The sequence below is a fragment of the Lygodium microphyllum genome, chromosome 6 (assembly GCF_053477565.2).
Source record: "Lygodium microphyllum isolate KBCC chromosome 6, Lygodium_microphyllum_v1.1.10, whole genome shotgun sequence".
In the NCBI taxonomy this organism is placed as follows: Eukaryota; Viridiplantae; Streptophyta; class Polypodiopsida; order Schizaeales; family Lygodiaceae; genus Lygodium; species Lygodium microphyllum.
In genome coordinates, this window is record NC_141140.1 from 134,825,133 (window position 1) to 134,837,591 (window position 12,459).

Genomic DNA, 12,459 nt, shown 5'->3' on the forward strand with positions numbered 1-12,459 from the left:
TTGTGATGCTGCGGAGGGTGAATGCGAGAGGGTGGAGGGAATAAACATTTCAACTTTGCTAAACTTTCTAGTTTAAATTTTGACGAGGATCTCTCGCTCTCATAGTTTAAATTCTACCGAATTTTAAAAATTCTCACAAACTCTCTCTCTCTCTCTCTCTCTCTCTCTCTCTCAGATTGTGGGATCCAATTGTTCTCTCTCCCCTATAGAATACGTTATTGTAGGCCAGAAATTACCCCACACATACATGCACAGTCTCTCTCTACAGAGCGTGCCACTGTCACCATCACCGTCTTGCGCTGTCTCTGCGCGGGTCCCCTGCCAGCTACCGTGTTTCCGAGAGTGGCATTACGAGCATTATACCTTTACATGTTCGGTCATCGCTGTAACAGCCCTGCAAGTCTTCGGTCTACAGACCACAACAACAAGCAAGCATGTCCCTATTCTTGTTTGAAGGGAGAGAGAGAGAGAGAGAGAGGGGGGGGGGGGGGGGGAGTCTTGAGAGGCCGAGCCGATTTGCATTCTTGACTGACAGAGGTGAGGGAATGCTCTCTGCTGCCTTTCTAACGTGTCATGAGCAGACAAAGTAGCCCTTTTTTCGAAGATTTGATCGAGCTGTTCTGATTTCCGAAGCTAGAAGTAGGAGCTCCAATCGAAGGAGTTTTGCACTACCTGAAGCTTGTGGACTCCCCCTTAGGTTCTCAGCTTTAGTGGGTTCCCCCTCTGGAGCTTGAATGAATGGCAAGAAGCAGGGCACAGCGTTTATAAGACCTATTTGCGAGCTTGAATGAATGGCAAGAAGCAGGGCACGGCATGCATAAAATCCATTTGTGCTGCCTGGACTGCACCTCATCAGCAGATGATGTATGGAGAAATTGCAGGGTGATCATCATTAGCAGATGATGAATGGGGAAATTGCAGGATGATCATGATGCTCCCTCTATGGAAGACAATCATGCCAGAGTCACAGATGATGCTTTTTCTGACATAGAAAGCCCCAAGGTGCTGTTAGCCCTTGCCACGACCTTTGAGAGGCTTGTCTTGAGGAATGAGCGCAGCTTGGAGGACCTTTCCCTGTACAGGAAACTGACTCTGTTTCATGGCTCTCGACCACCCAACATAAGTATCTCAAAATATTTGCAACGCATCCACAAGTATACGAATTGTAGTCCATCGTGCTTTGCTGTGGGCTTTATATACATTGATCAGCTGATTCACAAGCAGCCAGACCTTCCCTTGATCTCTCTCAATGTTCATAGGCTGCTGATTACCAGCATAATGGTGGCAACCAAGCTTCTTGATGATGTGTGAGTTTTTCCTGAAATGATCTGATGCTCATCTGCATTGTATTGATTCTTATGTCAAGACTGAGAGATTCCTCTTTTCCTGTTTCTTGAAAAGTTTTATATCATGGAGTGCAAGTAGTGATTAGAACCCATTCAATATCTCTTCTGTCTTTGCTTTTGGGTCTGGCTGATCTTTCCTCTGCCTTTTGGTATGCTTCCAGGCATTATAACAATGCATTTTATGCAAGAGTTGGTGGAATTAGCATCACAGAGCTTAACACCTTGGAGATTGATTTCCTATTTCGTCTTGATTTCCGGCTTCATGTAACTTCGACAGTTTTCGAGGGCTATTGTACCCACCTTGAAAGAGAGTTGTTGCTGGCAGGGGAAAGAATAGAAAGGACACTGCCAACTATTATCAGTTCTTTTCCAGACAATCAGACCAGTGAGAAGCAAATGGTTTTAGAGGAAGCACAACTAAAGATCAGACTTTTGATGAATCACAGCATTCAATCTGCTGTGGCTGGAGGAATGTCAGAAATGATAGAGTCACCCAGCCGGTGGCTAGGACTCTGACATAGGTTCTAAAAGAGATGGAAGAAGTCAATGACTTCCAAAAGGTTCTCTCTTGAATGCTAGGTCTTGGACTCCTAATGTTAACCCATACTTATCACCCAATAAGTCCCTACCCTTCAAACAGCCCATGAGCGAACTTAGTCTCAGTGCTGTTATGTACTGTCTGATGCAGAATTATTAGTCTGTATTGAATGGTCATTGAGATAAGCAACTTATCATGTATTCTGGATAGTTGATCATCTCAGTGCTGAGAGAAACGGGAATTTGGTGAATTGAAAGTTGTTAATGACTTTTTGTTGTTACTTGAAGCACAAGAGGCTGGGAATGATACAGTGCTAAGCACTTTCCTATTTTGGGACCCTAAGTTTGATTGATCCTGTTGAGAGATGCAAGCTATTAAAAGATCCTTGTAAATCAGTGGTTCTGTGGTATTTTGGGGTTCTTTAAGAGTCTATTCTCATAGATCCTCTTTAAGGTTTATTGCAAAGCAACAAGGTTCACATTCATTCTCAAGCATTAGTGTGGGATAAGGTGGTAACTGTAAATATTGATTCTCAAATTATTTCATGTAGGATTCATTGACAAATGGCAAGTTCATGCATTTATGCTGCAGTATGACCAAGGTTGTGACTTGCAGCCTAAGAAGGTTTGTTCCTTCTGTTCAAGTTACATGGATATTCCTGATTGTGTCCTCTAGGTGTAGCTGTCACTTGGTGAGCTGGTGTCTGCTGTTTTGTAATCAGTTTGGACAGAGTGGTGGATGTAGCGTGAATGTTGGCAATCCATTCTCATACATTGTCACAAGGTGCTGGTACCTTAATTTTGACTGCCGTAAGGTTCTCCTTGCATGCATCATGCAGATTGGTTGTGACTAAAGTGTAGGCCTGGTCTACATTCCATTAAACCTTACAACAACTTTGCACTTGAAGGCTTTAAGTTTCTTGATAGCCACTTTTTCTGTACTCATCATGTTTGTGACTTCTAAGCATCATTATCATCAGGAGTATGCATCCTTTGCATCACATGATCTGGAAACCCTAAGCATCACAGAGGTACCTCATTGAACCCTATATCATGGGACAATCTAGCTGTTCCAAGAGGCAAGACATCTTAGTTATATATGCTTATTAGTGACATAGATCCATTTGCACATATGATCCTTGTCAGTGGCAACGTACTATTTGTTATCAGTTCCAATCTTTCATCAAGAACGTTTCATTAGTAGCATCAGCGTTAATGTTATCGTTACAAACTTTCTGAGGCATGTTTCATCAAATTGTTTAATCCCCTAACCATGCATGAGGGAAGAGTGGAGAGAGACATTGAAGAGCAAGTTAAAGAGACTCTGTTTATAGCTCTGTTGTTCTGAAGTTGTACAATCAGGAAGGCAGTAATGCAAAGTGCCATCCATTGTAGGGCAGCATGAATTGATGGCCTTTAACCATGAATAACTGGCCCAGATTGGAAAAATGACTCTGGTTACGCTCCTTGCTCTTGGAGACTGAAGTCGATCCTGCTGCTGCCAAACTGGATATATGAAGACTGTTGCTGCTGCGAATCTGTGGATTTTATGACTCTGGTTACACTCGTTGCTCGTGGAGATGGCAGTCAACTCTGACTGCAGCCAAACTGGATACGAATACTGTTGGTGCTGTGAATCTGTGGAGTTTGGGCATTGCTGCCAGGCCAAAGTAGAATCCAACTTGTTTTGCTCCAAGGCTTGGTGAAACTTGTTAATTTGACTAGTGTAAGGATGCAGTCAAGACCCTAGTGGCTCTCTTGCTGTTTACCCTTAGGCTCATGCTTTTGCCGTTGCTGTGAGGGTTTCCAAAACAGCATTTGGAGGATGTCCTACTAAACTGAAGAGGAGTTTGAATAGGGAATTGGGAAATTAAAAGGGACTGCTTGGACTTATTTTCAAAGATCGCTCCTACAACTGCTCTGGAGTCTGATTGCAGAAATGGGTTCTGCTGGAGCCTGTGGAGCTAACTGAAGATCCTGTAAAAGAGGATGGAAACTTTCAACATTATCAAGTGTGCATTATATTTTGGGAGGCTGTAGTCTCAACTGCATTCCTGGGACTGAGTTCCAATCTGACCGGCAGTTCTAGGATTTTGAGTAAAACCAAAAATCTAGGGTTCTTGAATTGGCTCTGCAAACAAAAATCAGGGAGTGTTTTACTTTTTCTCAGAAAAACAATCGAATACATACAAGGCCTCTCAAGGTGGTTGAGGGGGAATGGGCGAAAGAAGCCATTCTTGGAAGGGGGCTGTAACACTATCAAGGGTTGAATCCTGTTACGTGAAGAATAGGCTATGATAAATGCAGGTGTGAAATAACAAGTACGAAAGGCTAAAGCTTCTATTGATGTTCTAAGCTCCTTGAACCTGCTCCTATCAGCCTCGAGGGGAGTGAATGATGGACAACTAGATCTCTGCCAAAGTGGCATATATCAAAATGCACTTTTTGCTTAATGTGAGCTGGCAGCTTGGCCTTCAAAATGTGCCAACCTCGTGGGACTCTCAATAAGCTATTACACCTTCAATTGTGATATTGGGGGCTCCAATACTTGTTGGTTGGTCCTCCAATCCCATGCTGCACAGTGCTCCAAGTTGCTAGCCCTCTTTGTCTGTTCAAAGTGATTAGCTATCTATCAATCTCCTCCTAAGAACATGAGGGTCTTCGCTTCAACACCTTTCGCAAGCGCTCCCAATTATGTAACATACTACGTAGAAAGGAGGATCTAGGGAGCGTAGTTAGTGCTGTGGTGAAGATCCACCTTGACAAGGGTCACCAATCTCCTCTAGGACATGATCGAGATTCTTGCAACGCTTGTGAAGAAGAGATCTCCAAGTTTGGCCGTGTGGTCTCCTTGGGCTACCAGCTTGTCCAATAAGGCTTGACTTTGATACTTCGGGTCAATAATTGCCAACCCTCCCTTTGAGCAGTGTCTAATGATGGTTTGCCAAGCCATTCAAGCTCACAAATTGGTGGGTTTGTTTGAGTTGAAAATGAAGAATCTTGAACTAAGTGTTGTAACTGAGAAATGTGAGTTGAAACTTGTAGATAATCCACAATGAAGCTATATATTGGTCTGATGCAATAAAGACTTGGTTGACCATGAGAGCTCTATCTACTAGAGAGAGACATCATGTGCTCTCATAAGTTAGCTTTGGTTGGATAGAGTTGATCAAAGGTTCAAATTGCTAGGCTTTTGTGACGTTGGGTCCTACTTGGAACCCAAGGTATGCGACTATTTGCCCTCTTGCTCACCTATCAAAAGCCCAATCTGTGTTGTAGTTGGGAGTTGTAAGAAAACCATTTGAGGTACCCAGTCAGTCTTTGTGTGTCTTGCATGCAAAATACCTCTAAGGCCAATCTCACCCTCTCCAACATCAGCTTGTCAATGTTAACATACAAGGCCATGTTGTTTGTATACTCCAAGTTGATAACTTTGTCTCTATTTGCTCAAGTTGCTTGAGATTCCCTCAACACATTGACTCTCGAACAGAGGAAATTTGCCTCAACAAAAGTAGAGAAATATATGAAGCTAGTGGGCAATCTGACCTCTTCTACAATCACTCTACTACTAGCTAAAGTGTGAAGTACTAAGACACCACTAATCCATTGTTGAGGAAAACCTAGCCGGCCATGCACCATCGAGGAATTCTAAGTGTACCTTGTCATAGGCTTTATAAAAGTCCAAAAGAAGCACGTCACTCCTTGGCTTCTTGTGTTGGGCCCACTCCATGAACTCAAATAAGGTGAGATGACGTCTAGAATATTTCTCTCTCTACTGTGCGCACCTTGTTCATGGAGGACATCTTATCCGGAGCTGTCCACCCCAGCCTTCCATTGTTGTTGGTGACTTGGATGAAACCTTGAGTGTTATGAATGATGTTTGCTAGGAGGGAGCAAAATGTTGAGCTAAAAATGCATTAGCTTCTTTAAAACAGCCCCAAAACATGCTTAATTAATTAATTAAACCTCTTTATTAAAAAGAAATGTGATCCTAGGGAGTATCTATGCCCCATATGTACAAACCCTATTTGAGAGGACCCAAACTTTCTATAAATAGATAGGTTGCCTTCCATTCAGCCCAATCTCATTTTTGTAGTTTGCAGGTGCCATATCTCTATCGTGCACACCTTGTTCACGGAGGACATCTTAGCTGTAGCTGTCCACCATTGCTGTCTATCACATGGCACTTGCTGCCCAGCCTTCCATTGCTGTTGGCGATTGCTGTTCACATTTGTTCCGGTTGCCACTTGCTATCTACCAAGCGTAGAGTGCTGTGTTTGCAGTTGTATGGCCTCCCACAACTTGCATTTTGTCTAGACAGCTGCCCGTGTCAGCACATGTCATCTACACTACTGCATTTTAGCCTCATTGTTGGCGCCCTTCCTGATTTGACCTTGTGCAGCTGTGTTTTGCTGATCTGGAGCCATTGCCGGCTGCCACATCATTGGTCTGATCTGCACCTTCCTCTGCCTGTTTGACATTGATTTGGTATCATATTGCTACGTTTGCTTGCTGCCAGACACTTTTGAAGGCTGCCTGTTGTGTTTCCGGATTTGTTAGAGTACGACACTCTCCAGCTCATTCTCTCTACTCGAGTCCTTGAGACATGGGAGTTCGAGGTTCAATATTCTTTGTTGCATTGAGCATCGTATTATATTCATTATTCACTCATTATCATTCACTTGTTCATTGTCTTTGAGTTACCCTAACCCAAACAGTGTTCTTTATCAGTTTGTGCATTTGTCCTACAATTGTGTTGAGTTTTTTGTGTCAGAGCATTTCTTTACACGAAGTGTGTTGCTAATGATCTTTGCTAGGGCCTTGTATCCCAGTAAGAATAGTGATGGAACACTGTTTGAATCTCTCTTTGAAAGTAAAAAATAAACCTCCTCCTACAAGGTGAGAAAGAAAGCCTTGGAAAGACTATTCTCTCTTCAACACTTTTGCCCGTGTTGTATTTGGAAGTTTGGGGCATCCCTTGCTCCATGAAGGGGGTTAGTGTGAATATATGCTAGGGTTTTCACTAAGAAAACACAAATAGTTCGAACACAACTAAACCGCAATAACTCTGACAAAAATGTCAGAATCAAATAGAGAAGAAAGACAATTCCAAAGTTAATGAATGAGGGTTGTAGATAAATGAATGTGTGTATAGAATGCTCGAAGCTAGAGTTGTTCAACAGCCCATGGCTCTTGTGGGAGTGAGCTGAGGGAGAATTTGGAGTGTGACCTCCACTGGAGATGGATCTGGAGTGTTGTAACCGCTAGTTGGAGCTGAAATAATGATAAAGATCTGTAAATGACCGGGCAGTGGTCTGGAAACCAAAATGCAGTCTGTAAATGACAGGGCAGCGGTCTGGAAACCAAAATATAGTGTCTTTGGGGCTGGTGAAGGTAAATGCAGCAGTGTAGCACCTGAAATGGTGGCAGTTGATTGTGAGTTAGGTGACAAACAACAAAATCTAGGACTAGACAGTTTGTGGATGAGCTGGATGTCGTCCACTAGGCAGTAGGGCTGGGCTGGATACGGTTGGTAGGGCAGCAAATGCAGCAGCTTGTACACCTCTTGTAGACTGAGCAGCAGCTGGAAAGAGGAGAAGGATTGTACAGCTTTTACTTATGGAATCTTAACAGTAAGGAGGGACCATCCCATCTTGTCAGTGAGGAGTGATGGGATGCACTCCCAGACTTGCTCCTTGCAGCAGCACTCTAGTGAAAGCTTGATCCTTTTAGAGCAAGTGTCTGTAGAAATCATTGGCCAATACTGTCACTTCATTTGGGTTGAACCATATTCTCCCATTCTGATTTTGAAGGCTGTGAATTTGGTAGTCATGCTGGGCTGATGCGCTTGGAAGAACTATCTCACAGAGTGTCTCCTCTCTGTACTCAAAGACCAGCAGATATGCAGAAAGAAATCTCTAGAGTCTATCCTCTTGTCCTCTATGCTCACTAAGGCAGCTTGCACTCGCATCTTTGGTACCCAAAGGATGTGGTTTCCCAGGGAGTCATGTAACAGCTGTTGGATGGCTGCCAGGTCACAATGCAATGCCCTCTCCTCCTCCCAGCACTGCAGATTGGCTCAAAGAGCCGCCTTCTGGAAGATCTTGCTTGACTCTCCCAAGGCCGATGCCACCTCTTCTGCAATCTCTAGCTCCTGCTAAGTTTCTGGCTCAAATCTACTAGACCTTTTTGTGCATGTTCTCACAATCATAGATTGTATCTTGGATCTGACACAACCGGGGGTCTAAGGGCTGAAGTGGGTTCATCTATGGTCAAGAGAACGAGGGCGTGATCCAATAATCCGGTTCTAATACAAACTAGGGGCCGTGGAACCCTGTGTTTCTAGGATTGGGGCTGAGGTGTTTGAAGAAGATGTTGAAGTGTGTCATACCCTAGATGGATCCTGAAATGCAACAGCAGCAGTCTCTAGGTGTCTGATGATGTTGGATGAAGGTGGCAGCAGTGTAGGCAGTCTAGGAGCAGCAAAACACAGATATTACTGATCTGATGATGATGTCAGCACTCTGAATGAAGTCAGCTGGCTTGGGCAAAAGCAGGGCGGCCTGCCTGTTAATAAAATGCAGCTGTGGCAGAAGGTACAGTTCTCTAGACAGCAAACACAATGGCTGGTAATGATGATGACTGCTATAGATGGAGCAGGAATGCTGGGTGGCCTGTACAGCAGATAAAACACAAGGCAGCTGATGGAGATGACTGCTGGAACTGGTCAGAAGCGGGTCACCATTGTGAAGAAGGCATGCTGGAAGCTAGGCAGTGTGTAGACAGAGTAAATGCACTCTGAATGAAGTCAGCTAGCTCGGTGAAAGCCAGGGCAGCCTGCCTGTGAATGAAATGCAGGTGTGGTAGAAGGTACAGTCCTCCAGATAGCAAACACAATGGTTGGTAATGATGATGAGTGCTATAGATGGAGCAGGGATGCTGGGTGGCCTGTACAGCAGGTAAAATGCAAGGCAGCTGATGGAGATGATTGCCGGAACAGGTCAGAAGCAGGTCGCCTTTGTGGAAGGCATGCTGGCAGTTGAGCAACCTGTAGACAGAGTAATGCAGCAGTAGAGAACCTACAGATCAGGTCACTTGGTGTAGAAGATGGTGTGGACAGCAGATCAACACTCTGAAGCCTCCATGAAATGTAGATGTCCTCTAGAAGGGGTGTGGGTAGTACTGTGATGCAGCGAGTTGAACTGGCTGGTGAGGGATAGAAGGATGCACTAACATAGACTCCCATTTACAGAGGATTGTGGGTGCCTTTGTCCTATTGGTAAACATAAGCCATGTACTTCGGTAATTTAGCATTAATTGCTTTTTGGGGCTGTTTTAAGGAGAGTAAATTAGGGGTTAATGCATGGTAATTATGACTAAGTGCAAACCCTAATATTAGTGGTACAACACCTAGTTGCTTGTAGCCCAAGAAAAGTCAGGCCATGTGTCCCTGCTTGTGGAAGGTCAGGGCGCTCCAAAATCTCTGGCAACAACTGCAAAAAGAAAGGTCTACCGAGTCTCCTCTCCATTTGTGATGCCTCGGAAATCAATGCCTCTGCCTTGTTGTTAGTTGATCCTCTAAGGTCTCTAGACTGTTGAAGTCTCCTCCAATGATCCAAGAGTCATACCTTGAGAAGCTTGCCACCACCTTGGACCAATTTGACCTCATTCAATGCATTGTGTTGAGGATTTGGATGCAGGAATCATCTACATCTAGCTTGAACCACAAGATCCACCTAGTGACAAAGGTTGTGTAATCTCATATAGGACAATAGACTCCAGCCAATTGAGGTGCACACTCTTTCACTTTGCGAATTGGCACTGATAGAGTACTGCTAGTATGTGAATGATTCTCTTGGTAGTACCTTGCCAGCTCTGCTAGCTTAATAGAGGAAAGCTTATACTCCCGTAGCAAAAGAATGTCAATGAATGTATCAAGGTTGGTTGCAACTCTTACCGAACGATCAACTTTCTAGCATCTCCTCCTCCATTGAAGTGAAGACTATTCATGTTCCATGATGCAAGGTGTATGATTATGGGGAAACTCTGGGGTCTATCAAACAGGTTTTTGTTCGGTGTAGTCGATGAGTATTGGGGGGGCAGGATTGGGTGCTGTGCAGGATGTTTGGCTGTTAGCTTAAAAGGCGAATTCCACTCCCCATACTAGCTTGTGGACATAGTAGGGGTGTGATGTTTGCCTCTTGAACCTTGGAGTGTGTCTTCATTAGCGAAGCCATTAGTCCTGCCTCCCTCAGGTGTAGGGGAGTGATCAGTCATGGGAGGTGCACTTGTGTGGCACACAAAAGAATGTTGAGATGAGAAAATTGTGCTCTGGCTTGCCAAGTTGATCTCCTTGATGCATTTGGGCATTTCTTCAAAACCAGATCTCTCCTGCCACCTCCCAACCATTGAGTTAGTTGCTTTGTCTCTTTGTCATGGATGACCTCTACCACCTTCTCATTGAAGTTCGGCCATCCATTAAGGTGTGTGGTTTTGAATAAAAAGTAGTTTGGCCTTTTTGGAGAAACTAGCAGGTTCACCTTGTTTTGAGATTTGAAAATCACAATGATTTGCACAACCAATGGAAGCAAGAACTCCCCATGACTCGTAGCTCTCATGTATGGCCATGACCCACATGAGTAGAACTCCTATGATAGAAGCTTGGTGTGGCAGGGGAAGATGGGGTTTCTAACTGAACAAGAAGGGCCACTTTGTGATTATCTCGTGGAATTCATTGGGGTGTGAAACTCATTGCCTCGGGGGGGGGGGGGGGGGAAGGGGATAGATGGTGGTAAGTATGCTAGAGGGAGGGTGAGGAAGGGGGGTTTTTGCGGGGATGCCCAAAGTGGGGCAGCATTTGGTAGGTGAGAAGGGGATGCCGATTGTGGCTGTTGAGGTGGTTGTGAGGAAGAGAGAGGGGTGGTGGTAGAGATGGGAAAGGGGTGGAGGTGGAGGAGGGCAAGGATTGTGTCGAGGAGGGGCTAATTGCTATAGGGACGCATGTTGATTGGATGTGGCCCCTCTTAAAATCCTTGCTCCTGGTTGAGGTTGCTTGGGGGGTGCCTATCCCCTACCACTTGGACATTGGACTCTAGTAATACTAATCTATCATCATTTGCTCTAGGTTGAGGCTTTGCTTGGACAATGGTTTTCTATTGAGAAGGGCTAACTCTTGGATTGCGTAGCGTGACATCTGAATGCATGCCATTGTCTAAGTTGCCACATGATACTAATTTGCTGAAGCATTGCGGATGTACTGATCATAGCTTAATAGGTCTTTTCTTGATGAGGGTGATTGCTATCCCCACCTCAATACACTTGCACTAGTCACTGCATTGGCGAAGGATGCGGTAGCATGGTGTCAAAGAGGCGTTTGAGGTCCACCAATTGGCGATACTCCATTGCAAGGCTTGGAAAGAGGATAGTAACAAGTGTTGGGGAAACTTGTGGCACACATTTGAAATTGGAGATTGTGAAGCCATTGTTTTACCCAATGTAGATGACATAGGCTATCTTTACATGCTTGGCCATCTTTATAGAGGATGCTACCTCAGGAGCCATTATTTGCGTAGGTTGTCAGGAGCTTTAGCTTTATCGGCTCCATTCCCTTTATTTTGTGCAATGTTCTCTTTGGTATCTCTTCATTGCCTCACCCATCAAGCTACCATCTCTTCCACACGATCCTATCCACTGTAAAGAAATACTCTGATATAGAAACACAAATAACATCATACGACAAAGCACAAACTGATAAAAGAACTCAGTTAGGGTTAGGGTAACTCAGAGACAATGAACACAGAAAATAATTGAAGTGATATAACTGTTGAATATACAATGCTCATGTAGCAAACACACTATGCAGTGAATGAATACTAAACCTCGAACTCTTGTATCTCAAGGAACAGTGTCTCGTACTCTGAACGGATCTCGAATTGCAGCAAGGCAGCCTCTGGATGTCAAACACCAGCAAATGCACCAGTGAGAAGTTGGATTTGATATAGATGATAGTGAGGAGAGAGAAAGAATAAAAAAGCAAGCTGTAGAAGATTAAAAATGCAGGCAGGACAGCTTGCAGAAGAGAGAAAGACTAAAAATGTAGGCTGGACAGTCTGGCAATAGTATGCGAAAGCTGAGTGATAGTTGGAGAAGAGAGAAAATTGCCAAATGCAGGCTGGAAATGATGTGGTAGGCAGTACGACGACAGGTTTGTGCAGGAACATTGGTTGCATGGCTGGGATTAGCTCCAAACTGCGAGAAGAGGATTGGAAATGAGGCGCCAACTGATGTAGACAACAATGGACAGCTTTGGTTGAGGTGTCTTTCACGAATGAGGTGTGAGTAGCAAGCTGAAACACCTCAAATCTGCAAAAACGAGATCATAGATTGAATGGAGGGCAGCATACGTATTTATAGAAAGTTTGGGCTCTCCCAAGTGGGTTTGTGCTTATGGGAAATAGAAACTCTCTTGGATCGCATTTCTTTTAAATAAACTAGGTTTCTTCATTAATTAAGCAAGTTTTGGGGCTCTTTAAGTAAAGCTAATGCATTTTTAGCTCAACACCTCTGACTTTTCTTG

At 44.2% G+C, this 12,459-nt stretch overlaps 1 protein-coding gene across 1 annotated transcript; it reads left to right on the forward strand.

The window, feature by feature from the left end:
• The first annotated feature begins 469 nt into the window (after positions 1-469).
• LOC148035166 (cyclin-U1-1-like) lies at positions 470-2,347 on the forward strand. The gene is made up of 2 exons (XM_087680132.1): positions 470-1,307; positions 1,508-2,347. The coding sequence occupies exons 1-2, from the start codon at positions 907-909 to the stop codon at positions 1,860-1,862; spliced, it is 756 nt and encodes a 251-aa protein (XP_087536258.1). The 5' UTR covers positions 470-906; the 3' UTR covers positions 1,863-2,347.
• Positions 2,348-12,459: the final 10,112 nt, after the last annotated feature.